The sequence below is a fragment of the Oncorhynchus mykiss genome, chromosome 2 (genome assembly GCF_013265735.2).
Source record: "Oncorhynchus mykiss isolate Arlee chromosome 2, USDA_OmykA_1.1, whole genome shotgun sequence".
In the NCBI taxonomy this organism is placed as follows: domain Eukaryota; kingdom Metazoa; phylum Chordata; class Actinopteri; order Salmoniformes; family Salmonidae; genus Oncorhynchus; species Oncorhynchus mykiss.
The window spans coordinates 94,638,131-94,665,910 of record NC_048566.1 but is presented as its reverse complement, the minus strand read 5'-3'; the positions used below and the strand labels follow the sequence as shown (position 1 = coordinate 94,665,910).

Here is a 27,780-nt window from a genome sequence, read left to right as displayed (position 1 = left end):
TTTTTTGTTGCATGTGGTTGAAAAGAACAGATGAGGAACACTACTTCAATTTCTTTATATCGCAAAAGTACAATAAATGTCTTTACAAACATACATATAAATACACAATTGAAGAAATATAACGCCGAAGCAGATGTTAATCTATACACAATCTACCTGTTTATAAAAAATAATAATATTACGAATAAATATATCTACATGAAATTAAAGGCAATTTACACAAAGGAACCAAAACGTTGATCTACGGAAATGTTCTTAGCCTTGATATAAACCATTTTTATTTATTTTTTAAATTTTACTTATTTTTTTTTTTGTATTATGGTTTAGATCTGGGTTAGATCGTCAGTATGTATTAAACTTCTGAGAGAACTCCCAAGAATTCCCCAAAAAGTTGATTTTGGAATAGAAATGTTTATTTCTTAAAGGGGCCTCCCCCTTCTGAGTGGTTCCTCTCGAGGTTTGAAGGTTTCCTTAGAGTATTTCTTTGCCGCTGCTCATTGGCCTCTTGGTTGGGTTAATTTAAATCACTTTGACAACTTTGTGACAACTAAAAAAAAAGGGCTTTATAAATAGAATGTCATTGCATTTTGATGTACTGAGGACTTCTGTGGACAGCTTCCCCATCAGCTTAAGAAATAGTGCATGTGTCACTCTGAGAAATCAGCAGGAAAGAGTTTATATTCATTGTGAAGATCCCATGTTTTGCAAACGCTTTGTCTGCCGTTGTGTCTGCAAAATAAATAAAGAATTATGTCAGAAACCAGCATTCTTGCAACTAAGAATCCTCATGTACATTGAACAAAAATATAAATGCAACATGCAAAGTGTTGGTTCCATGATTCATGAGCTGAAATAAAAGATCCCAGAAATGTCCTATATGAACAAAAAGCTTATTTCTCTCAAATTTGGTAAAAAAAAAAAATTATAATTACATCCCTGTTAGTGAGCATTTCTCCTTTGTCAAGATAATCCATCTACCTAACAGGTGTGGTATATCAAGAATAAACAGCATGATCATTACACAGGTGCACCTTGTCCTGGGGACAATAAAAGGCCACTCTAAAATGTGCAGCTTTGTCATACAACACAATGCCACAGATGTCTCAAGTTGAGGGAGTGTGTAATTGACATGCTGACTGCAGGATTGTCCAACAGAGGTGCTGCCAGATAATTGAATGTTAATTTCTCTACCATAAGCCACCTCAACCTTGTTTATAATGAATTTGGCAGTACGTCCAACCTGCCTCACTACTGCAGACCACGTGTATGGCGTTGTGTGGGCAAGCTGTTTGCAGAATGCCCCAGTTATGGTATGGGCAGGCATAAGCTATGGACAAAGAACACAACTGCATTTTATCAATGGAAATTTGAATACAGAGATACCGTGACAAGATCCTGAGGCCAACATCACCTCATGTTTCAGCATGATAATGCACTGCCTCATGTCGCAAGGATCTGTACACAATTCTTGGAAGCTGAAAATGTCTCAGTTCTTCCATGGCCTGCCTACTCACCAGACATGTCACCCATTTTCATTAAGCATGTTTGGGGTGCTCTGGGGTCAACGTGTACGACAGCGTGTTTCAAGTCTCGCCAATATACAGCAACTTCCCACAGCCATTGAAGAGGAGTGGGACAACATTCCACAGGCCACACACTGCATGAGGCAAATGGTGGTCACACCAGATACTGACTGTTTTTTTTATCCACGCCCCTACTTCTTTAAAAAATAAAAATTAAGGTATCTGTGACCAACAGATGCAAATCTGTATTCCCAGTTGTGATATCTAGCCTAATGAATGTATTTCAACTGACTCAGTAAAATCTTAGAAATTGCATTTTATATTTTTTGTTCAGTATATTTATTAGCTACACACGTAATCTTAACGAATTCTGTACAGGAAATTCTGATATCTCACCAGTTATAAATACAGGTAAACGAGCCGATACATTCTGGACCTGTAGGCGAACTAGACAGTGGAGGTAGTTGGGTCGTTCCCTTGAAATGACGTCACATTCATGGTATGGTAAGACCTCCACCATTCCAGCCTCCTGGCAGATGTCCATGAATATTTTTTTGCCCTGTGCTTCCGCACTAGACCTGTAGAGGGAGGTAAGAACAGTTAGGATTTTACGGGATCATTAGTTACCTTGAAATATAAAATGTACTTTGTCCAAGATTCAAATCAAATGCAGTGTCTTTGACTACCTGCCCTAGACATGTATCAAATCAAATCTAACTTAATTTTTTAAAAGTGCATTTAAAATCACAACACACTACAGTAAAACAATACACTTTTGCAAACAGAATAATAAAAAGTGTAATGAACAATTCTGGTGGTTAGTAAGGATCTTTTACGGGATGATAAGTACCTTTAAAAAATATTAAAATGTACTTTGGCCGACATTAAATGAAACGCAGTGTCTTTGATGACGAGTGCACTGCAATCAACTTTTAAAGGGGATTTCTGCTTGAGCTGACATCTGTGGCATTTACAGAATTAATTCTCTAAAATATCAACTCATCACTAGAGCTGTGGCGGTCATTACATTTTGTCAGCCGTGATTGTTAAGCAAATAACTGCCGGTCTCAAGGTAATTGACCGTTAATTAACAAACACATTTTTAGCATTTCCTGGCTTCCACACTGATGAAGACCTTTGGAACATCTACATTTTTTAAAAGTCTATTAAATCAATTTAATATAGCCGACACCATCACAATAAATCCATGATTTATTTGTGACAGGTCTAAAGAAACATGATATGAAGAAAATGAAGTCTATTTCAGAAGAACAGAATAGCATACTCTATTGTCCTTATGGGAGCGCACACATGCAGCTATTCTGTGTTGAGCAGTTTAACAAAGAAACACATCCTCCTACACGCTTCAATTAGTGTTACAGTTGATGTCGGAAGTTTACAAACACCTTAGCCAAATACATTTAATCTCAGTTTTTCACAATTCCTGACATTTAATCCTAGTAAGAATTCCCTGTCTTAGGTCAGTTAGGATCACCACTTTATTTTAAGAATGTGAAATGTCAGAATAATAGTGGAGAGAATTATTTATTTCAGCTTTTATTTCTTTCATCACATTCCCAGTGGGTCAGAAGTTTACATATACTCAATTAGTATTTGGCAGCATTGCCTTTAAATTGTTTAACTTGGGTCAAACGTTTCGGGTAGCCTTCCACAAGCTTCCCACAATAAGTTGGGTGAATTTTGGCCCATTCCTCCTGATAGAGCTGGTAACTGAGTCAGGTTTGAGGGCCTCCTTGCTCTCACACACTTTTTCAGTTCTGCCCACACATTTTCTATAGGATTGAGGTCAGGGCTTTGTGATGGCCACTCAAAACCTTTGTTGTTCTTAAGCCATTTTGCCACAACTTTAGAAGTATGCTTGGGGTCATTGTCCATTTGGAAGACCAATTTGTGACCAAGCTTTAACTTCCTGACTGATGTCTTGAGATGATGCTTCAATTTATCCACATAATGTTCCTGCTCATGATGCCATCTATTTTGTGAAGTGCACCAGTCCCTCCTGCAGCAAAGCACCCCCACAACATGATTCTGCCACCCCGGTGCTTCACGGTTGGGATGGTGTTCTTTGGCTTGCAAGCATCTCCCTTTTTCCTCCAAACATAACAATGGTCATTATGGCCAAACAGTTATATTTTTGTTACATCAGACAAGAGGACATTTCTCCAAAAAGTACAATCTTTGTCCCCATATGCAGTTGCAAACCGTAGTCTGGCTTTTTTTATGGTGGTTGTGGAGCAGTGGCTTCTTCCTTGCTGAGAGGCCTTTCAGGTTATGTCGATATAGGACTCGTTTTACTGTGGATATAGATACTTTTGTACCTTTTTTCTCCAGCATCTTCACAAGGTCCTTTGCTGTTGTTCTGGGATTGATTTGCACTTTTCACACCAAAGTACGTTCATCTCTAGGAGACAGAACGCGTCTCCTTCCTGAGCGGTATGTACAGATGAACGTGGTACCTTCAGGCGTTTGGAAATTGCTCCCAAGGATGAACCAGACTTGTGGAGATCTACAATTTTTTTCTGAGGTCTTGGCTGATTTCTTTTGATTTTCCCATGCTGTCAAGCAAAGAGGCACTGAGTTTGAAGGTAGGCCTTGAAATACATCCACAGACCCACAGACTCAAATGATGTCAATTAGTCTATCAGAAGCTTCGTAAGCCATGACATAATTTTCTGGAATTTTCCAAGCTGTTTAAAGGCACAGTCAACTTAGTGTATGTAAACTTCTGACCCACTGGAATTGTGATTATAATCTGTCTGTAAACAATGGTTGGAAAAATGACTTGTATCGTGCACAAAATAGGTGTCCTAACTGACTTGCCAAAACTATAGTTCGATAACAATACATTTGTGAAGTGGTTGAAAAACAAGTTTTAATGACTCCAACCGAAGTGTATGTAAACCTCCGACTTCAACTGTATATATTCAACTTTAGTTGTGATACGTTGTCAAACGTTGGGCTATATGTTTTGATTTTTAATACATTCTAAGGCTGCATGATGCGACTTGCATGAAAGACATGAGCTCTTTGTTTTTTGAACAGGCTGTTAACACTTCATCAGTCTCTCATTCACAATTTGACAAGCACTTGATAGTGCCTCGAATTTCCCGGCGGCATCCCTCTAGTGTGGCCGTAATGCCTCCTAATAAAATTGAAATAAAAACATGCATTTTGTGGCTGTTGTGCCCTTGGGCTGAATATAGTAATTATAATTCCCTTCTCCCGGCTGCATGTTCCAACGCACGTCTCACTCACATGGTTCTCAGATATCTCAATTCTTATTAGCCAATGCCCGTAACGTGATCAGGTTCTTCTTACAGGCATCTATCTCAGCTCTGAAGTAGGCTACAAGTGAAGACAAGACACATCGAGGACGCAACTGCGCTAATCAATCTTAGCAAATTCCGAGGTGCATATTGAAGGTGCTAGAACTGTCCACGTTTACTTTTCGTCAGCTAACAAGATGAGTAGGCCTAACGAAGAGCAAAAGTACTAGCCTATGTCAATCTACAATTTTTTTCATTTTACCTTTTTATTTAACTAGGCAAGTCAGTTAATAACACATTCTTATTTTCAATGACAGTCTACCGGGGAACAGTGGGTTAACTGCCTTGTTCAGGGGGCAGAACAACAGATTTTTACCTTGTGAGCTCAGGGATTCGATCTTGCAACCTTTCGGTTACAAGTTCAACACCACTCGGCTATCTGCCGCTCCACAACCCCCCATAGTTATAAAGTTGACCTATTCTATTGGTCCGAGAGAGAAATATTCCAAACATCGTCTGGGACAGTTGTGGGTTGCGATTAAATACCAAATTAATACAACTACCTGCATCAAAAAAACTTTCAAAAGCAATGAGGCTGAAACAACAGATCAGAATTTATTTATTTTTTAAATGTTGATAAACTATTAGGATATTTCTTCACCTTTATAAGCGCAGCGATACGCACATGGCAGTAGGCTATAAGCGCGAATGTTCCAAAATGCAATCAATTAGCGGGAAAACACCATTCTCTAAAATGCATGCAATTAGCGGGAAAACACCATTCTCTAAAATGACCACATGCAATTATACATGTAATGCTTTATTATAAAGGAGCATTTTTATGGTGAAAATTATCTTCCCCAGACTTGAAAATCACACACCGCCTATTTATGCCACTGGTTACAAAGCGGATTAATGTGCTTAATTTTAAGTAGTTATTTGGCCACTTTAGTTGTGATACTAACCTTATTAAAACATATAGGCCCATGGGCTAGGCTACATGAGGTGTGATACTAACCTTATTAAAACATATAGGCCCATGGGCTAGGCTACATGAGGTGTGATACTAACCTAATCAAAACATATAGGCCCATGGGCTAGGCTACATGAGGTGTGATACTAACCTTATTAAAACATATAGGCCTATGGGCTAGGCTACATGAGGTGTGATACTAACCTTATTAAAACATATAGGCCTATGGGCTAGGCTACATGAGGTGTGATACTAACCTTATTAAAACATATAGGCCTATGGGCTAGGCTACATGAGGTGTGATACTAACCTTATTAAAACATATAGGCCCATGGGCTAGGCTACATGAGGTGTGATACTAACCTTATTAAAACATATAGGCCTATGGGCTAGGCTACATGAGGTGTGATACTAACCTTATTAAAACATATAGGCCTATGGGCTAGGCTACATGAGGTGTGATACTAACCTTATTAAAACATATAGGCCTATGGGCTAGGCTACATGAGGTACGTAATCTATGCAATTGAATAGCGAATGGAGGACGCTTTTCCCCTGGTTCATTTTCATGCCAGACAGGTAGGTTATACTCCTGTTTGTAAAGAGAAGCAATGTGCTTAATATTAGGAAAGTTGAGAAATATAGTATGCCAAGCCTATAGGAAGCTGATGGGATCCTCTTTTGAAAAGGTCTTCTAAACTGTTTTCTCACGCAATTGCATAGCCTATAGAATTGTTGCACAACATGAGCTCATGGGCACTCATGAAGTGTTTGATTAGATTTTTGTTTACATTTGCATTGATGTCAGAGTGATTAGAGGGACAGAGTGATTAGTGCTGAGTACCAGGCAGTTAGCACGTTTGGTAGGCTACTAATGACCATCGGCAGCATCAGAGCTGGAAGCCTAGTCACCGTGACTAAACAGTCAAGTGGAATTTGACTGTGGTCATGACTGGTGACTGCCAGTGTGGGAGTAATATGGTCACCGCCCTAACAGCCCTAGTCGTCACCACACATCCAAAGTAGCCACCAAGGTTCTTACAAGCGCAAGAATAAGCTTACCGTGCATTCTCTTTCAGCTTCCGGCTATCTCTGTAGTGCAAGAGCCATTTCCACTTCCCTTTTTTACTCAATCCCTCCAGGAAACCAGACATTTTCTTCATGTTGCCTGAGAGAGAGCGAGAGTTACTCAGCGACTCGCACATTCCATGCAATGTTGGGAGGGGACATAGCCTGGTCCCAGTTCTGTTTCTTGCCAAACATCAGCCATAAGAGTTGGCACGATGACACAAACTGATTTGGGACCAGGCTAGGGACATCCTAGTTGCCTGTGAAAACAAAATAATATGTAGAAAATACACTTTTTATATGTTCTCTTGCAAATAGAGAAGCGTCCATACTGAGACTGAGTGTGTGCAGAGCTGCTCCCTCAAACACCACGAAACCGCCTTTGCTGAAGAGTTCTTGGTGGGTCAGGTTCACGATGTCATCAGGACGGTCAATACCAGCAAACAACACATTCTGAGACTTCTTTAACTCAAGCAAGTGAGGGACCTGAGGGTAGAACAGAAATCTCAAAATGACGACGTGTAATGACAAAGTATACCGATTCAAAAGGTTGGATTTCGAACCTGGATTGGTTATTATTTTCCGGGAGTTTGAGATACTTTTTATAAGTCTACAATGGGTATAACAGTCTTACCTCACAAATGTGTTCAGCGATATCTTCGTTCCTTAAGATGATGTGTAGAGGGCACAATGGACTATCCTTTCCCAGGCAGAATTGAGACTGTTCTACCGCAATGTGGCCCTCTGCTTCTAACAGCTCCTACAAAATTAAAATGCTTGTTTTTAAACGTGGCGGAATAATTAATATTTTGGCTTTCATTAATTGTACTAATGGTTTTCATAGACTAGTCCCAGTTCTGTTTGCACTGCATAGGCTAACGTTTTTTACATTCATCTTACCTTCGTCTCTCTGAAGAATGGGTCAGATGATGTCACCAGTATGTAGAACCTGAACTTGTTCTTACATGACTGTCTCACAACAGAGTTCAGATTATCATGCAGGCTGTCATACATGTCCTCCTTCATCTTCCCACAGAAGTCTTTGTCTTTGCTTGGAGCTCGAGACTTTGGCGAACTGTTTCTCTTTGCGTCTTCTCTCTTGAGTCTATCAGTTCTGGATGGGTATTTTTTGCCTGCACAGACCTCAGTCATCATAGCATGGTACACCCTGAAACTATCCACAACCAGATCTGAAACTTTTACATGCGTCATCTCACTGCCCTTTGTACAGGAAAGTTTCTTAAGATGCTGAGGTTCTCCATCTGTTTCTTCAGGCATAGCCATCCTTTCAGGCATCTCCACTCTGATCTTTTGTCCCGCAAGTGATGGTATCGCCTCCCAGTGCTCCTCGGAGCCGTCCTGATCCTCCTGTAGACTGGAAAAGTGCACTGTCACAGCCGGGCTACTGGTGGAAGCTCTTTCTTCTACGTTTGACCTGCGGTGTCTCGATCGGATGTACCTGTTGCTGCTACTACTCTTACGTTTTAGCATCTGGTTCATTCTCTCTGAGAAGATGAGGGTCTCCAGATCCATAGATGACTGAGTAAGATCAGATTCCTCAGCGTTATGTGTATCATCCCACCTCTTGGAGAACTCCAGAAAACTGCTCAAGCCCTGTCTGTTCGAGTCAGGAACTGTCCGTGTGTGCATGCTTGCTGTAGGTTTTAAAACGGGATAGTTTTCATAGGTGATTCTGTTTCCTTTGTGATCCAAAACGGTAACTAAGCGTGGCTTTGCCACTGAGGAGTCTTCTTCCTTGGTCATATCCATCTGGCTGCCACTCCTCTTAGCCCTACAATACTTTAACCACTCCTGTTGGTTCTCTTCCATATGGGAAAGTATTTTGTCTGATTCTTCAGACTGGATGGTGACTGACGAGGAAGTGCCTTGCTTGTTGAAGTCCAAAACCCCATCAAATCCCCTTTGCTCCCATTCCTGAGACTGGCGTAAAGAGTTGATGAAGTCAAGTCTTGTTTTATTTAACCGGAATTTACTTCTTAAATGTTTGTCATCTGATATCCAATTGGTCTCTAAACTGGATTCAATGTTGTCTTTATCTACAGAAGGTGCCTCGTTTTCACCCATAACATCCTCATCATCGGCCATAACATCCTCATCAGCCATAACATCCTCATCATCACCCATAACATCCTCATCAGCCATAACATCCTCATAATCTTGCAAAACTGCAATCTGTCTCATCTCTGTGGCATACTGTGTGTTATAAGGGTGAGCATTAGTGTTTGAGCGGACAGGGGTATCGGTTTGTTTGCTTTTTAGGACATCTGAAGACATAGGGTCAATATCTGTTTGTCCTTCTTCCCAGTTGTACTGTCCTCTGCTGTCCTCACTCTTGGAGACATTCACAATCATGGCAGGTTTCTGGCTGTTTGGCTGGGGCTGAGTAAAACTGTGCACTGAAAGGTTCTGAGAAGCTGCTGTTGGTCCACTGCCCGCTGGAATACTCAGACGGGTGGACTGTAGGATGAGCTCACTTAAGGCAGGACGCAAGCAAGTCTCTCTTTCTAAAGCAATTTCACTAAAGTTCCCAGTTAATGTTGTTTCATTGGACAGGACTTCCGGGTGGATTGATGGCACAGAGAAGGCAGCTTTCTCTGTTAAGGAACAGTGGGTGTTGGGAAACGAGTAAGAGAAACTATGCAGCAAATGGCGACTTGAATTAGCATGCAGGTCTGGTTCAACAGCGGCAAGTCGCGTATTCGAATATGGATCGTAATCACTTCTTTCCTTTAAAGAAGATGAGGGGGTGTTGAGAGGTGTGCTAGTGGCGATTGGGTTCTTGCGAGGATCAGCCAATACTTGAGAGAACCGATTATCAATGGCTTCCAGATTATTTGGTTTGTTATTGTTGCTGGATTTATGCAGATTGTGCAACCCAGTAGCAGCCCTAGCTTTATAGAGACTAAGACTTGGTTCATGATGATCCTTTTCATTTTCAATGAGCGCAAGACCACTATCGAGGTTGGGACTGTTGGTGTCTTTTGCATTGGGCAACAAAACAGTGTTTGGTGTGTGATGGTCATAAGAAAATCCTGGAACGAAAGGTGGCTCGTCTTCTGTAGGAGTTGGGCATCTGCCGTAACCTTCCCCAGTGCTGAGGGGTTTGCTGACCCCATCGGCATCACAGATGGCCAAGGAGGCACTGCAGATGTCAGGAATGGGGATGTAACCATACAGCACCTCATCCACAGTTGGGCATCGACTGACAGATTCTGTTCCCTTTGAAAATATTTTTGCTAGCATTTCACCTGATAACACATTAGCACTATCACAGACTGTGATCAGTGTCTCTTTCTGACTTGGGTGAGTATCATGCACCTCTGTGTGATTGATATCCTGGCTATTCTTCTCTAGTCCAATAAATGGTATTTCTACTCCAATAAATGGAATTTCTACCTGACCTTGCGCCATCTCTGATACCTCACCTATTGAATGTAGCTCATCTGTGTGTGCGATGTCTTCCCTGGGAATCAGTGGTATTTCTACCTGACCTGTCAGTCTTTCTAATGTCTCGTCTTGAGAATGTTGGGACCCTGGCGGGAATGTTGTGGAACTTTGAGTTGTGACATCATCAGATTTACTCTGACCCTGCATCAATTCTTTTTCCTGTTCTTTAGTTTGTACATCAGCCTCATTTATTTCATGTTTAGCCACTCCTAAAACATTATTGGGCTGAATGAGTGTGTCAAACTCGCCTACAAAAGGCACGTTCCCATCGCATTCTGGAAATACTTGCGTGGGCAGTACATCTTTACATTTAATCTCACCATGCATCTCTGGCAGTACTCTGCTAGTCCCAGCAGAAACATCTCCACCCTGCCCCATTGGTAGTTCCTCATCCGTGGAACCATTTATATCATGCACTACAGTGGGTTCTACGTCTATGTACAGCTTGCCATTACATTTCACAGGTAGTGTCGTATCTCTCAGATCATTTCCACCATGCAACACTGCCAGTGTTTCTTTTTGGGAATCATTTTCAGTATGTGATATCTCTGGTAGTGTCTCAGCCACAGACGTGTTCCCATCACACACCTCAGGTGGTGTTTTATCTCCTGAATCTTCTCCACAAATCACCGCTGGTAGGGTCTCATCTCTAGTATCATTCCCATCCTGCATTGCAGTTTGCACCTGGTCTTTGGTGTTTCCATAATCTCTGGGAACATTTTCACTGTGCACTGCTTTGAGTGCCTTATCGTTATCAATGAAATCCTTCCCAACATGCACAGCAGTTTGTGCTTTAGTGATTTCCTTGTTTGTGGTATCTTTCCCAGCATGCACTGCTTCTGGTTTTGCCGCTTCAACAGAATCCTTCACGTTGTGATCTACTTTGTGCATCTCCTCTTTTGACTCACTGCCATCACAGATGACAGCGTGAGCCCCGTCTCTGGCTTCATTTGCATTACGCTCCACTGTGTCAGCCATATTGGCAGCATCACCATCCATCTGCACTTCTGTGCATGGCATTGTTTTGACTGAATCGTTATCTTTAAGTTGTTGCTCCTTATTGACATCCTTAGAGCCCATGGTTTTAAGACACACTGCGTTTGGTTCTCCATCACCCGTCATCTCCTCCTCATTTTGGAGGAGCTTTTTGTTGTTGCCCTCCAAAACCTGAGCAGTTTGAGTCTCCAGGAGCTTTTTGTTGTTGCCTTCCAAAACCTGAGCAGTTTGAGTCTCCAGGAGCTTTTTGTTGTTGCCCTCCAAAACCTGAGCAGTTTGAGTCTCCAGGAGCTTTTTGTTGTTGCCCTCCAAAACCTGAGCAGTTTGAGTCTCCAGGAGCTTTTTGTTGTTGCCCTCCAAAACCTGAGCAGTTTGAGTCTCCAGGAGCTTTTTGTTGTTGCCCTCCAAAACCTGAGCAGTTTGAGTCTCCAGGAGCTTTTTGTTGTTGCCCTCCAAAACCTGAGCAGTTTGAGTCTCCAGGAGCTTTTTGTTGTTGCCCTCCAAAACCTGAGCAGTTTGAGTCTCCAGGAGCTTTTTGTTGTTGCCCTCCAAAACCTGAGCAGTTTGAGTCTCCAGGAGCTTTTTGTTGTTGCCCTCCAAAACCTGAGCAGTTTGAGTCTCCAGGAGCTTTTTGTTGTTGCCCTCCAAAACCTGAGCAGTTTGAGTCTCCAGGAGCTTCTCTTGATGAATGTACACACTTGCTGCCTGTTCACACAAAAGTATGTACGATCGATCACTTTCCAAAGTTCTTTCGTAAGGGGACACACCATTTTGGAGGGTACCCTTGCTGTCAATCTCATGGTTGTTGGTTTCATAGTCTTCATCATCACCCAGGTCACTTGATTTTTCTGACATCACGCTGTCCACACGGTCTCTGTAAACCTGTAGAGAAAGAGAACACCAAGATAAACAATGGATCATTGCAACAACAAACAAAAAAAAGTATACAAAAGATTTATTGGAAAACATATGTGGTTTAAATATATCATATATTTGTTTTCCAACCTTTAACTCAACACTTGTACTTTGTTTTGGACAAGAGATGGTTTCCTTGTGCAGGCCAGTTGCTGGTAGGTATGATGGATGATTTTTCAAATCTATTCTCCGCTTAGACTCTGTGTCTAGAGAGTCTAGCACAGTTGAGGTTGTTTTCATTGAAAGGTCCAATACCTCAGCTTCCAGGCTTAATGGTTGTGCTTTTTTTTGACCCATTTTACTAAGGTCCAAAACGTCAGGTTCTGGTATCCTGGAGAGGGCTATATAAGCAGGGGAACTTGTCTTGGTCCCAGGTGGAACCTGGGCTGGTACCATTCCATGAGCCACTTCTATAGAATCCTTTTTTTCCAAACATGTTAGACTTGAGTCTGCCTGGCAGAACCTCGCAGTGGACCTGCTGTAGAAAAGACCTATCCACATGTGGATGATGAGCTGAACCTGTTCCTTTGTGTCCTTAATGTCAAAATCCCATGGGCTGTACAGAGAGGGAGTGCAGAGGGATGAAGGGAAAGGACAGAGAAAAATCAGAGTTTTAATTTGCATTTCCAGTCAAACAATTAGTCGACCACTGTGAGTAATATAGTATCAGCTTTTGGTCTCTAGCAAACTCTTCAGTTATCCTTTCTTCTAGCTACTGTATGCATAACTAATCAAACTGAAGACAATAGTATTTAAGTTAGTGATTGTAAGTACATACCCATGTAGGGCTCTAATAACTGTTTTATCCTTAGGGTCGTTGGTAAACTTGCTGTCTGAATTAAAGTTATAGTTTTCCTTCCACAGCCTTGTCACTTGAACTGAGCCATCTTTTTCAATGAACCGCCGGAAGCGATGGAACTTCTGCCTGCACCTGATTCCTCTGCTCAGGGATTCCCGAGCCAATCCCGGTTCCTTCCCGTTCTGGTCCTTCTGCTGATACAGGAAGGCCTGTAGTGTTTGAGTTCCGTCAGCAAAGATATCCTTGCGATGCTGCTGAAGTCCCTCCGAAATGGGGACTTGAACGATTGAACCTGACAAACCCAATAGTAGAGAGGATGGCGGCAGTGAGTATGAATGCTCTTGTGAGACTAACACAACCCGCTCCCCACTCCCCACCACCAGCCCCTTGGGTGACGGAGACTGAGGGGGGAGTTTAAGCCTAGCAGCAGAAGGGTGCTTCAGCAGAGCAGGAAGGACAAACTCTGGCTCACCATCTGGATCATGAGGAGAGATGCCATCTTTGACACTGTTGTCACTTATCACCAAACTTGGGTGGTCATCTTGTTTCTCAAGAGCCTTTGGGTCTGACTGTTGTTCCAGTACCTTGTCATTACTGGTACTGCGAGCCAAATCGGCCAATAGGGTCAGAGACTCTGCAGGTGGGCACGATACAGCGCTGGCACCTTCGCAGGGCCTACCCCTACTGACAACACGGCTGACATCCGGGTCAAGTGTCACTAGTTGGGAGGATATAGCTACTGTCTCCCTTTCTAAAGCAGCTGGTGAGCGATAATGCAACCACCCTGTAGAAACAAAAGACACAAAGGAGCGCATGGTGATGATCAATACCTACATGGCTGTAAAGCAGTCCCCCTGCATGCAAATTGTTTAGTAAAGATCTTTATTTTATTTTTTTTACTTTTTTGAAGATGATAATGTTTTTCTTGCAATAGTAAGAAATATCCTCGCCAACCCACTGAACCTAATTTTAACACGATCTGTAATAGATGCAACGTTATGTTCAACAGGGGGACCGCAGCGATAGGGGAGCTAGCCAATCAACACACAGCAAGATGAGTCAGAGGCGCCAGCAAGAGGTCCCAGATCTGTTTGTGCTGTCTTGCCACCTGCGTTACAATGACCATAGGGGATGGCACAAACTGATCTGGGACCAGGCAAGCAAGAGGCCATTAGCACGTTACTTCAGAATGCCGCTTTGCAGTTCAGATGAAGAAGGAAATATAGAAACGGAATCGTCAGGAATTCAAGACAACCTGATTATTTCGGGCATATTTCAACATTTCAGCGCATATATTTAACTGTAATCACAAGTCAATGATGAAGAACATTGCTATCTAATTTAGCATTTGGTTTAATGAGAACAAAATAAAATCCATCTGCATGTTCTGTTATTTTCATGACATGTGAAGTTCACAACAACCACGAACTTCCCCAAAAGGAACTTACATTTTTTCCTAATGGAGTCTGCGTGCTCGTGTTTCTTTTTGAATGGTCTCCTCTGACTCGCCAAGATGATTGTTGTTGAAGGTGAGCTGGGCAAAGCCTCAGACGTTTGGTCAGATGTGGCTTGAGGTGGGACCAGATCCAGTCTGCTCTGAATGTCTTTCTTTAATGGAATATCACTTTTTTCTGGAGATTTGTGTGCATCATTATTCAACTCCGTAGGAGTCAAGCCTAATGCTAGTGCAAACTTTGGGTCTAGGCCAAATGTCTGTTCCTTTGCAACTTCAACAGCACCTGTGGTTCTGTCCGGGTTGGCTTTGTTAATATTAACATTTTCCATTTCATCCATGCCAGGAGTATCAGCCTTGCTTTTCTTGTTCACGGGTGATGTTTGATCTTCTGGAGCAGGACTGATGGGTTTATTTCTCTTTCCCCCTCTTGAAAGGACTGTCTTTAGTTGACTGAGGGATATTGCGACATATTGACGCTTCTTTTTGTGTTTTCCTGAGGAAGGAGAATCCGTGTCTTTGTTCAGGAGCAGTTCTGAGGGATTCAGAGAGGCCATCTTGCCTACATCAACCATTTTGACCTCATGCAGACTGTCTTCACTGTCTAACATCCCTATGGGAAAATCTTTGTTCTCATCTGACTTGTTCAACTCTAGGTTAGGTCCATCTCCTGTTTCCATGGGTTGGGGGACTTTGATACAAGCTTCAACCATCATCTCGTCAGCACATTGTTTGTGATCTAACACTTTCCCCTTAACTTTCAAAGATTCTATATCCTTGGCGATAACTTCTGAACCGTGAGGGACAAAAATTCTACCACATTCGGAGATGATTGCCTTCAAGTCCCATCGTTCGGTCTTCTTTTTCAAAGGATGGTCGTCATGAATCAAATCCATACTTTCTTTATTTCTCAATGGGTGATAGTGGATTAAATCCTTGCTTTTCATTTTCAATGGGGGATCTTGGATCAAATTCATCAATTCTCTTGGCATTTTCAATGGGTGAACTTGGGTCACATCCATCTTTTCCTTCTTTTTCAATGGGGGATCTTGGATCAAATTCATCAATTCTCTTGGCATTTTCAATGGGTGAACTTGGGTCACATCCATCTTTTCCTTATTTTTCAATGGGGGATCTTGGATCAAATTCATCAGTTCTCTTGGCATTTTCAATGGGCGAACTTGGGTTACATCCATCCTTTCCTCCTTTTGCAATGGGTTAACTTTAATTAAATCCATCCGTTCCTTCCTCTTTTTCAATAGGTAGACTTCACTTGAATCCATACTTTCCATGTCCTCTTTTTCTTTCTCTTCAAAGTCAGCCACTGTAGACCTCAAGATCCTTTTACACAATCCGCTAAATCTATGACGTTTCCTTGGCCGTTTCCTCCAATCAGATATAGAGGAATGACTGACCTCTGTGAGTTTTGAAGGCTGATTGGCCTTGTCACGTTGTCCATTGAGAGCCCTCCCGCCCTTATCCTGTAATTTGGCGCAAGGTAAACTGGAGGAGTTATTTGTGGTGGACTCATTGTGAGGTAAAATGGTTGCAGTTCTTTCAGTGGCAGTGATGACTAACACTGTTGGGAGGTTACCTGATGCAGGTGAGGTTGAAACCTCTGTCACCTCTGTAGCCTTTTTCATCACTCTCATACTGGCTATCCCAAAAGCCTTTGCCGACACTGCAAGCTGGGAAAGATCAGAGGGAACCTCCTCTTGCACCTCCTTCTGAGGCAAAGTTTTCATATTATCCTCTACGCCTGCCTCTGGTGCCTTGCTGTTGGGCTTGGTCGCCAGGGCCGGACTAGGTTTCCTCAAGACCTCTGCAGAGACTGGAGGCTGTGAAACACCAGAGGGCATTTCCTTTTGCACTTCCTTCAGGTACAAGTTAGTCTCTTCCTTCGCTACTCCTACCTCTGGTGCGTTGCAGTCTGCCTTGCCCAATGCTGCCAGGTCAGCTTTCCTCAAGACCTCTGCAGAGACTGGAAGCTGTGAAACACCAGAGGGCATATCCTTTTGCACCTCCTTCAGGTACAAGTTAGTCTCTTCATTCGCTACTCCTACCTCTGGTGCGTTGCAGTCTGCCTTGCCCAATGCTGCCAGGGCTGGTTTCCTCGAGTCCTCTGCAGAGACTACAGGCTCTAAAAGATCAGAATGCACCTTTTCTTGTTCATCAACTTCAACCTCCTCTGGGATCAAACTTGTCCCTTCATCCTCTGTTCTTACCCCTGGTGCATTACAGTCAGCCTTGGTCTTCCCAGGTTTTTCAGAGTCATCTGCCGACACAGGAGGCTGAGAAAGATCAGAGGTGAGCTCCTCCTGCACCTCTTTTGGAGGCAAAGTTGTCACTGGTGCTTTACTTGGTGCCTTGTTCAAACCAGGTTTCGCAAAATCCTCCGCAGGGATTAGAGGCTTGCTAAAATCAGAGGGCAACCTTTCTCGCACTTCCTTCAAAAGCAAGTTATTCCCTTCCTTTACTGCTTTGTCTGGCGCATTAATGTCTTCCACAGTCTTACCAGGTTTCTCAAAGTCCTCCATTGACACCGCAAGTGCTTTACTAAAGTCTGCTGCTGTGTCAGCTGTGTCTCCTGGGGACTTTCCCCCTGACTGCTGCTCCTCTGGGCCACCCAGACTAGCAGGACTCATGGGGGACCCCTCTGGAGATGACAGACAGTAGTAGACATCATCATCCGGCTCATCTCCTCGCTCCTCTCGCCCTGCCACCAGAAGCTCCGTGGCTCTGGACACCGACAGCTCAAAGGAGCCCGGCTGGTGGAAATAAGATTTGAGACGTTTCCATCCCATCTCAGTCCACTTGGGGGCGGAGTATAGGTATTTGAGGGCGTCGGGAACATCAAACTGATCTGGGAAGATGCTGGCCTCCCTGGATGGACTGATGGTAAGCCCAGGGTGGATGAGGGAAGCGTAGCTCTGGATATGCTGCTCTAGTAAACCACGTAGCTCCCCGCTTGGTGAAGGGAGGCACTTTTCCACCTCTGTCTCTGCGTAGTTCAGTGCAGGCACCACCTGGAGGCACTCTGGTGAGAGGAAGGGCTTCTTCCAGCAGACCTTGGTGTCTGTGGTAAAAAAAAGAAAATTAAAATGGCATTACATAAAGATACATTACAAAAGATTAGATAAAAATCACTACTGTATACAAGGGCATAAGTGTTCACAAATTAAAGTTGGCCACACACACACACACACACACCTCTATGTATAGCTCTGGAGTCTGGAAACACAAACATCCCCTGCAATACCTCTGGCTTACTGGACCCAGTATCTGGAAATATACAATTATAATGTCATGTTAGAAGCTAAATATCTATCTACAATATCGAAATACAGTATGTTGTGTATACAGGTTCTGTCTTACCTTCATATGTGAGGAAGTGAGATGAATGTAACAGTATAAGAAAACCATTATCATTCAGTTGTATTGTGAGGGCCTGTTAGTAACAAAAATATAATTCATTTGAATCAAAGTCTGACAAGGCAACAACATACTGCATGCATTCCGTTCTTTCAATAGTCCTTGAGCCAAATTTAAAAACAATGAAAGGTCACCAGGTCTTTCTCCTTGAGGCCCTGTGTGAGCTGAGAGAGAGAGGTGTCTTCAGCCTCACTGGGTGAAAGCTCATACAGACTGCAAGCCATTCCTTCCAGAGACACTGAAAAACAGTACAACTCAATATAATAAAGTACTCCTAGTGTGCAAAGTTAGTTATTACAAGAAAATACAAAATAAAGAAAAAAGGTGATAATTTAGACATTCCATGGTAAAAAACAAAAAATAAATCTGTGTAAAGCTAATATAATATGCCATTTAGCAGAAGCTTTTATCCAAAGTGACTTACAGTCATGCATGCATACATTTCATGTATGGGTGGCCCCGGGAATCAAACTCATAATCCTGACGTTGCAAGCGTCATGCTCTACCACTGAGCCATACACACTCAATAAATTCTGTTATCAAAGCTGAATAGATAAACAGTTTCATCTTTGTTCAGATAAGCAACACCTAAACATTTCCTGAGAAGGTTTTGCTTGTGGTGACACTGCTCAAACAAAATGCTATCAAAATGAAACCCCCTTTTGAGTACATTTACAAAACTTATTCGGGATCGGTGTCCCGTCCACGGGACGGTTGAGCTAATGCGATTAGCATGAGATTGTAAGTAACAAGAAAATTTCCCAGGACATAGACATATCTGATATTGGCAGAAAGCTTAAATTCTTGTTAATCTAACTGCACTGCAATTTACAGTAGCTATTACAGTGAAATAATATCATGCTATTGTTCGAGGAGAGTGCACAATTTTGAACATGAAAAGTTATTAATAAACAAATTAGGCACATTTGGGCAGTCTTGATACAAAATTTTGAAAAGAAATACAATGGTTCATTGGATCAGTATGAAACTTTGCACATATACTGCTGCCATCTAGTGGCCAAAATCGAAATTGCACCTGGGCTGGAATAATACATTATGGTCTTTCTCTTGCATTTCAAAGATGATGGTACAAAAAATACAAAAGAACGGTTGCTTCATTCTTTGTATTACAGATCTATCGTATTATATTCTCCTTTCACATTTCCACAAACTGCAAAGTGTTTCCTTTCAAATGGTATCAAGAATATGCATATCCTTGCTTCAGTGCCTGAGCTACAGGCAGTTAGATTTGGGTATGTCATTATAAGTAAAAATTGAAAAAAGGGGCGGATCCTTAAGAGGTTTAATTTTAAACATGACTGTACCTTCACCGGAGAAACAGGTTTCAAATATAGCCTTCGGTAATTTCTGCCTCAGATCTGACATTTGAATTGCTCCGTCAACTGACATCATTGTTGGACTGCAATCAACCAAAAGGAAGGAAGTGTGATTCATGTGACATTCTCAAGTTATGTTACCACATGAAAACAGAATAAAATGGGGAGGTACTTGAAATGTGCTTTTAGATTTTCCCGTTGCGTTTTTCCAATGGTGTGCCCTACTGAACACGACCCACATCAAGTCAATTGGAGATAGATTTAGAAGATATTTTTTTTAAAGTCATATCATAGGGAGAGACAGTACACCTTCACAGGGTTGCATGGAACTTACAGTTTAGCTGGGATTAGGGGTCCTGTGCTGGACTTCAGACCCACATGGTAGATCTGAGAGCTGATTTGGAGCTGGCCCCTCCACGGATAGTAGTGAAAGACTGTAATCGCATTCCATTACCATTATCATAACATTATCCAAAAGCAGTGTAGTGTTACAATACACACAAAAAGTCAAATTCATCTGGATAACACACTAGACAAAGACACATTGATAAGTAGCCATCAGAGCATTGCTCACCTGTTTTTTCTTCCTCACTAAAAAGACAGGGAGACATTTTTTATTTTATTAAATCACGATAACAGTTCAATTCCTTTTTTCAACTAATATTTTCTAGTGAGCATAATGTCGTTTGTGACAAACCCCACGAGGGGAAAGAGGGAGGTGTACCTTTTCTCCTTGTCCTCTGATGCGGGTGTCTTGGTATCCCAATAGGAGAAAGCCACGATAGCGAATGGGCAGACATGGCTGGGAGGCTGGACTGCCCCTCCAACAGGCAGCTCATACATGTAGTACTGCAAAGACCAACACAAATCTCGTCAGCTTTGCTATTGTGTTGTATTTATCACTACTGTATCTGCAGGTGTATTTCATCAACTTTGCTAAATGCCTGTGGCAAAAAGACGAATAATACATCATTAAATGTTTTCGTTAGAGGTAGTTTACTAAATAACATTTTTGTTTTATTGCTCTGACACACTGAGTGCATATTTGATAATTGAAGGCAACATAACACACCATGTGAGAGGGAGGGATGATGGTGGAAGGAGGGAGGAGTCTCACCTGTGTTCTCTCGAAGGCCAGGAAGGAGCTGGTGTTGGCTGACACAGAACTGAGCTGCTCTGATACATGACAGTCAAACCCATTAGAGGGAGAGGTGTAATTTACTGTGTAGTTCTCAGTCACTTCTCTGACCCTGCCCTGTAAGAACCCCACAAAAAGAGAGAGAATTAAATTGCAGGCCCTTTCAACTAATCAATCAAATATATTTATAAAGCAGTCGTCCCAAATATATTCATCAGCAGTCGTCCCAAATTGCTTTACAGTAACCCGGGCCCAGACCCCAAACAGAAGCAGACGCACAGTGGCCAGGAGGCAGAAACCTCAAGAGAAACCTTTGGGGGAAAGGAGGTTACCCAACTGTGAGGTTACCCAACATTATGACCCGGTGGCCGGTTCTGACTAGAGGGAGTACAGCTACGACCGGAAGTGGTTTTTTTTGTTTTTTTGTAGCAGGTTAGGAGAACTTACGCAGTAGGTTACGATAATTAACGTGGCAGGTTAGGAGATTTAGGTTAAGGTTGGGAAAAGGGTAACGGTTTAAAATGCTCTCATAACCTGCTACAAAAAGGTACTTCCGGTCGTAGCTGTACTCCCTCTAGTCAGCACCTTTATTGCCCTGCTACTGTGTAAATACCTTGGTGAGCCTGATGATGGCGATGTACCCAGACTTCCCGTGGTACCAGCGGTTTAAGTCCAGGCAGTCCGAGTACTTGGACACGTACACACCTGAGTTAAACAAGAACATTCACAACATTGACAAGTTTGTTTCCACAGCAAGAACGTGGGGTGGTGAGTGTTCCAGTATCCCCCCCCCCCCCCCCCCTCTTTCTGATAAAACCAAAACAACAAGAACATGGGGTGGTGACTGTTCCAGTATCCCCCCTCCTCTTTCTGATAAAACCAAAACAGCAAGAACATGGGGTGGTGAGTGCTCCAGTATCCCCCTCCTCTTTCTGATAAAACCAAAACAGCAAGAACATGGGGTGGTGAGTGCTCCAGTATCCCCCCCCCTTTCTGATAAAACCAAAACAGCAAGAACATGGGGTGGTGAGTGTTCCAGTATCCCCCCCCCTTTCTGATAAAACCAAAACAGCAAGAACATGGGGTGGTGAGTGCTCCAGTATCCCCCTCCTCTTTCTGATAAAACCAAAACAGCAAGAACATGGGGTGGTGAGTGCTCCAGTATCCCCCCCCCTTTCTGATAAAACCAAAACAGCAAGAACATGGGGTGGTGAGTGTTCCAGTATCCCCCCCCCCCCCCTTTCTGATAAAACCAAAACAGCAAGAACATGGGGTGGTGAGTGTTCCAGTATCCCCCCTCCTCTTTCTGATAAAACCAAAACAGCAAGAACATGGGGTGGTGAGTGCTCCAGTATCCCCCTCCTCTTTCTGATAAAACCAAAACAGCAAGAACATGGGGTGGTGACTGTTCCAGTATCCCCCCCCCCTTTCTGATAAAACCAAAACAGCAAGAACACGGGGTGGTGAGTGTTCCAGTATCCCCCCCCCCCCTCTTTCTGATAAAACCAAAACAACAAGAACATGGGGTGGTGAGTGTTCCAGTATCCCCCCTCCTCTTTCTGATAAAACCAAAACAACAAGAACATGGGGTGGTGAGTGTTCCAGTATCCCCCCTCCTCTTTCTGATAAAACCAAAACAACAAGAACATGGGGTGGTGAGTGTTCCAGTATCCCCCCCCCCCTCCTCTTTCTGATAAAACCAAAACAGCAAGAACACGGGGTGGTGAGTGTTCCAGTATCCCCCCCCCCCCCCTCTTTCTGATAAAACCAAAACAACAAGAACATGGGGTGGTGAGTGTTCCAGTATCCCCCCCCCCCCCCCTCTTTCTGATAAAACCAAAACAGCAAGAACATGGGGTGGTGAGTGTTCCAGTACCCCCCCCCCCCCCCTCTTTCTGATAAAACCAAAACAACAAGAACATGGGGTGGTGAGTGTTCCAGTATCCCCCCTCCTCTTTCTGATAAAACCAAAACAGCAAGGACATGGGGTGGTGAGTGTTCCAGTATCCCCCCCCCTTTCTGATAAAACCAAAACAGCAAGAACATGGGGTGGTGAGTGCTCCAGTATCCCCCTCCTCTTTCTGATAAAACCAAAACAGCAAGAACATGGGGTGGTGAGTGCTCCAGTATCCCCCCCCCTTTCTGATAAAACCAAAACAGCAAGAACATGGGGTGGTGAGTGTTCCAGTATCCCCCCCCCTTTCTGATAAAACCAAAACAGCAAGAACATGGGGTGGTGAGTGCTCCAGTATCCCCCTCCTCTTTCTGATAAAACCAAAACAGCAAGAACATGGGGTGGTGAGTGCTCCAGTATCCCCCCCCCTTTCTGATAAAACCAAAACAGCAAGAACATGGGGTGGTGAGTGTTCCAGTATCCCCCCCCCTTTCTGATAAAACCAAAACAGCAAGAACATGGGGTGGTGAGTGTTCCAGTATCCCCCCTCCTCTTTCTGATAAAACCAAAACAACAAGAACACGGGGTGGTGAGTGTTCCCCTTTGAAGAATCTCAAATATAAAATATATTTTTATCTGTTTAACACTTTTTTGGGGGTTACTACATGATTCCATTTCTGTTATTTCATAGTTTTGATGTCTTCACTATTATTATACAATGTAGAAAATAGTAAGAATAAAGAAAAACCCTTGAACGAGTAGGAGTGTCCAAACTTTTGACTGGTACTGTATATCTGAATGTAAGCATACGTTTAAGATCTATGTGAGAACAATTAAGTGAGAAATTTAGAAGAGGCTGTGAAACTTCACACTTTACATTATTTTATTTTTAGGTTTAGTGGTTTTACAGTTCCAACACTGCATAATGTAACTGAGGTGGTTTGGCAGAATTGGCGCCACATGCACATAATGAACTTGTTGGCTCCCTAAGCTAATGCCTAGGCTTTAGCACAGCAGGCAAACACTGTCTTGTGGCACACAAGGTACATTCTATGGATATGTGATTAGATGTTCTCTTTCCTTATAATTTAATCTAACCAAAGAAACCTGTGTCACGTTGATTAACCTACACGTGACAAAACAGGAAATTGAAGGACATAAGAGGTGACAAGTGAAGAAACAATACGTGAATGAAAAGGGCTGACAAAAAGTACTATTATACTTACTGCTATAGAGGGAAAAAAACACTGCATGTCTTACAGAGCTTCTATGGTGATCTCATAAACATCTAGAACTGTAAACTTGGAACATGATGAAACAGAACACTAGACTTTGACCACTGTTTCCTTCCTCCATAACTATGGCAGTTATCGCAATCTGAGCCTAGTAGATAAAAAAAAAAACTAGCAGACTTTGTCCAACTGTAGATAATCTTCCACCACTCTCCCCCTTTTCTACTAGGGCCTGCAACCGAACACAGCTTGGCTCACTATGTAACCTGAAGTAATGGAGATTTCTATTAAGGAATTCTAACTTCAAACAAAGAAAGATATTTACCAGAGTTTAATTGTATGTATGTTCAGAGCTAAACTCTCATAACATAATATTCTGTCGATAAAGTAGACTCCTCCCTCATTCCTCACTTTCATTCCAATGAGGTAAAATCTAATTTCTACATCATTCAAACATTTTTACTGCAGGCCCCTACGTATAGACTAATGTTAAATATCTGGTCCTAGCAAACACTACTGGTCTCTCCTTCCACTTTCTCTTTCCACTATCATGTACGTAAGGCAGTTTCATTTTCAAAAGCAGAAGAACAATGGACCAAACATGTACTGAAACCGAACACCTGAAACAGTACACCATTATCCTAGTAAGACAACTTATTTAAATCTCACTACTTACGTTTTGACATGTCTTTAGCCATATAGTCCACACTCAAATGGAATTGGTTTAGGTTCGTTCTAGAGACTACTCCGTGTCATGTAGTGTGTGAGTTGCCTCTATATTTAACATGTAAAAGCGTCTAAATGCTCCATTGTTTAGATGAGGCCTTGTTCGGTAATATGAAAAAGGTTTCAGTAGAAATGGATCAAACCAGTTTTTCTCATATTTCCTTAACCCAAGACAGGTTGTTCTTGTTTTTAATCGAGGCGTTATTGTCCTAGTGTATTTAACTCCCGTGCTGTGGAACTCAAAACCCCGGCGTCTTGTCTGATATCTTGTTATTTACACAATATGGCTCTGATCATTTACCCTTCGAAGGATCTCCAAGTGTGGTACATGTGCTGTGTCCAGGGACAACACCAGTTTCTCCCACTCTATTTGCCTTAAAAATAGAAGAATATTGATTATTAGCGATTGGTAACTTGATTACAATGTTTTGAGGTCGTTTTCTATGACACAAAGTTAGATAAGGGTTTCTCCATAAAACATTTTTTTGAGGGAGAATACATTGTGTGTGTGTGACTTTACGTTTTCTACAGAAATAGAGATGTATGAATGACTATAAACATTATTGTGAGATACACATTGAAATGTTTATTTTGCTACCTTATTTTCGTCGTCAAACAGCAAGAAGCCATAGGACTCCTCCATTTCTTCCTCTGTGTATCCCATGTCTCTCCTCTTTGTTCGGAAAGCCTCATACTGTCAAACAACAAGCAATAGTTTAGCCTCTCAAATATAATAAAAATTGTATTTGTTACATAAAACAAGTGTAAACTTTAATGTGAAATGCTTACTTACGAGCCCTTTCCCAACAATGCAGATTTAAAAAATAAGAAAAATTAAAACTGATAACACAAATTAAAATAGAGGAACAAAATACACAAGATGGATCTATATACAGGAAGTACCAGATCAATGTGGATCTATATACAGGAAGTACCAGATCAATTGTGGAGCTATATACCGGAAGTACCATATCAATTGTGGAGCTATATACCGGAAGTACCATATCAATGTGGATCTATATACAGGAAGTACCAGATCAATGTGGATCTATATACAGGAAGTACCAGATCAATGTGGAACTATATACAGGAAGTACCATATCAATGTGGATCTATATACAGGAAGTACCAGATCAATGTGGAGCTATATACAGGAAGTACCATATCAATGTGGATCTATATACAGGAAGTACCAGATCAATGTGGCGCTATATACAGGAAGTACCATATCAATGTGGATCTATATACAGGAAGTACCAGATCAATGTGGAGCTATATACAGGAAGTACCAGATCAATGTGGAGCTAGATACAGGAAGTACCAGATCAATTGTGGAGCTATATACAGGAAGTACCAGATCAATTATGGAGCTATATACAGGAAGTACCAGATCAATTGTGGAACTATATACAGGAAGTACCAGATCAATTGTGGATCTATATACAGGAAGTACCAGATCAATGTGGAGCTATATACAGGAAGTACCAGATCAATGTGGATCTATATACAGGAAGTACCAGATCAATGTGGAGCTATATACAGGAAGTACCAGATCAATTGTGGATCTATATACAGGAAGTACCAGATCAATTGTGGAGCTATATACAGGAAGTACCAGATCAATGTGGAGCTATATACAGAAAGTACCAGATACATTGTGGAGCAATATACTGGGAGTAGCAGGACCAGATCAATGTGGAGCTATATACAGGGAGTACCAGATCAATGTGGAGCAATATACAGGGAGTAGCAGGACCAGATCAATGTGGAGCTATATACAGGGAGTAACAGGACCAGATCAATGTGGAGCTATATACAGGGAGTAACAGGACCAGATCAATGTGGAGCTATATACAGGGAGTAGCAGGACCAGATCAATGTGCAGGGGTACAAGGTATTGAGGTAGATATAGGTAGGGGTAAAATGACTAGGCACCAGGATAGATAATAATAAGAGTAAAACATTGAAATACTGATATTAAGTTAAATTATTTTATGTTGTAAATATGTACTTAATGAATGAAGGGGCAGCACAAAATGACTTAAGTAATACACAAATATACTATCAAGTATTACACAGATATGTAACAGTACATATACTAACATGTACTATCAAGTATTACACAGATATTATCATGAAATAGTACATTTACTATCCTGTACTAAGTATTGCACAGATACTATAAACTGGACTCTATGGGCAGAGTCAGGGCCGGGGTACAGTACACCAAGGAGTAAGCCAGGGTTGGCCAATTTTACCATGTACTGTAGTGAAATACTGACCCGTTCCTGCAGAGTAGCATTGTTTATCAAGAAAGCAGAGTTGTATCTGAAAGACTGCTTAGACTCCTTGTACATGTACGAGTTTTGCAGTGGAGGCCGAATGCTGTTGTCGAAGTTTTTCGAACCTGGTAGCACAGGTACCAACACACCTGGAGGTTGCAACAGGAACAAGGTTAAAAAGTGACTACTGTGGAGTTGCAAACGTGTTCTGTTTTTACCAAAAGGTGCCATGCATTTTATCTTCTATTAAATGCATCTTGTATTTATAACTACCATACTGATATATTCTATTCTATGCATATTGCATTTATAAATAACACATTGATAATTTCAATTATTGTATTTTTTTTATACCATTCTATTTAATTATATACTAGGTGTCTTGCATTTTCAACAACCTTATTGATTGTATTCTACATATATATTTTGAGGTAGGTCTAACATTGGTGAACATACTGTTTAAATAAAACAATATAAAAAGATGTATGCAACAACAAAGAAATGTCTCGCCCATGTGAACACATGATTCTCGCTGCTAATGGCAGTCAACTTCTTTCGACCAGTATGCGCACTTGATAAAAATACTTCAAACGGTAAATACTGTAATCCTTTAGGCTAAACTAAAACTAATGATGTACGACTAAAACCAATATTGTCGAGTTGTTAAAATGTTAAATTATGAATAGTAACCATAATAGAAAAGTGATAGAACATTGTGATAGACCCAAAAAAAACAAAACTCGACGTCACCTTCTCTCACGGCACCATTATCGCTTTCCATGGTTGGAAATGTATTAAATCAGTTTGTCTCTATTTCTCTGGGCTTTTGCAGACCACCTCTGTCTTCCATGGACATTTCGACACTTAATTTCTCTAATCCAAGGAAAATGTTGCCAATCCATATGAGCGATTTGGCGCAATCTTCGTGCCAAAATCAAATCTCAACATTGTCAGTGAGTTTGGTAGGCTGAGGAAAAATATGTTGCAACCAGGAAGTAAGAAAGAGCACAAGGAAAAACTTCGCCATTAGAACACATTTCGATATTTTGTGTTTTTTTCTGAGTTTATGCTCAGATATGTTTTACATATATCTTATATATAATGACCAAACAATGTAATCCTAACTAAAAGTGAAGTATTGCTTCCAAAAAAGAAACAGAAACTTAGCTATAACTACCTGCATCCATTTCGAGACTGCTTCGCTTTCATTTCTTCACTCGCCTACCGCTAGTGGACGCATTTATGGAAGCCCATTCC

The 27,780-nt window shown here is 41.8% G+C and overlaps 1 protein-coding gene across 6 annotated transcripts; it reads right to left on the bottom strand.

The window, feature by feature from the left end:
- Window positions 1-41: 41 nt before the first annotated feature.
- Window positions 42-27,780, bottom strand: LOC110500246. 6 transcript variants are annotated; one of them, XM_036959633.1, is made up of 24 exons: window positions 27,701-27,754; window positions 27,274-27,490; window positions 26,524-26,672; window positions 24,840-24,935; window positions 24,543-24,615; window positions 21,003-21,094; window positions 20,369-20,506; window positions 19,976-20,100; window positions 19,826-19,842; window positions 19,586-19,685; window positions 19,240-19,334; window positions 18,049-18,152; window positions 17,858-17,930; window positions 17,693-17,764; window positions 14,478-17,558; window positions 13,009-13,813; window positions 12,318-12,786; window positions 11,535-12,197; window positions 7,752-11,486; window positions 7,486-7,611; window positions 7,184-7,337; window positions 6,846-6,951; window positions 1,920-2,101; window positions 42-729 (listed from the first exon to the last, which is right to left on the bottom strand). In XM_036959633.1, the coding sequence occupies exons 2-24, from the start codon at window positions 27,302-27,304 to the stop codon at window positions 629-631; spliced, it is 10,587 nt and encodes a 3,528-aa protein (XP_036815528.1). In that variant the 5' UTR covers window positions 27,305-27,490; window positions 27,701-27,754; the 3' UTR covers window positions 42-628. The 6 variants fall into 6 exon arrangements, with proteins under 6 accessions (XP_036815528.1, XP_021433221.2, XP_021433177.2 ...); XM_021577546.2 differs by having other exon boundaries at window positions 7,752-12,197; window positions 13,009-13,321; window positions 13,502-13,813; XM_021577502.2 differs by having other exon boundaries at window positions 7,752-12,197.

What these genes read in the sequence shown, in the direction of transcription:
- LOC110500246 (XM_021577502.2), bottom strand. Translation starts at nt 27,304, where the DNA reads ATGGAAAGCGATAATGGTGCCGTGAGAGAAG. An exon ending in ACTTGGAGATCCTTCGAAGG is followed by an intron (nt 21,095 to 24,542) that starts GTAAATGATCAG and finishes TGTTTAACTCAG; the next exon opens with GTGTGTACGTGTCCAAGTAC. An exon ending in TTTACCTGTATTTATAACTG is followed by an intron (nt 730 to 1,919) that starts GTGAGATATCAG and finishes TTTATTTTGCAG; the next exon opens with ACACAACGGCAGACAAAGCG.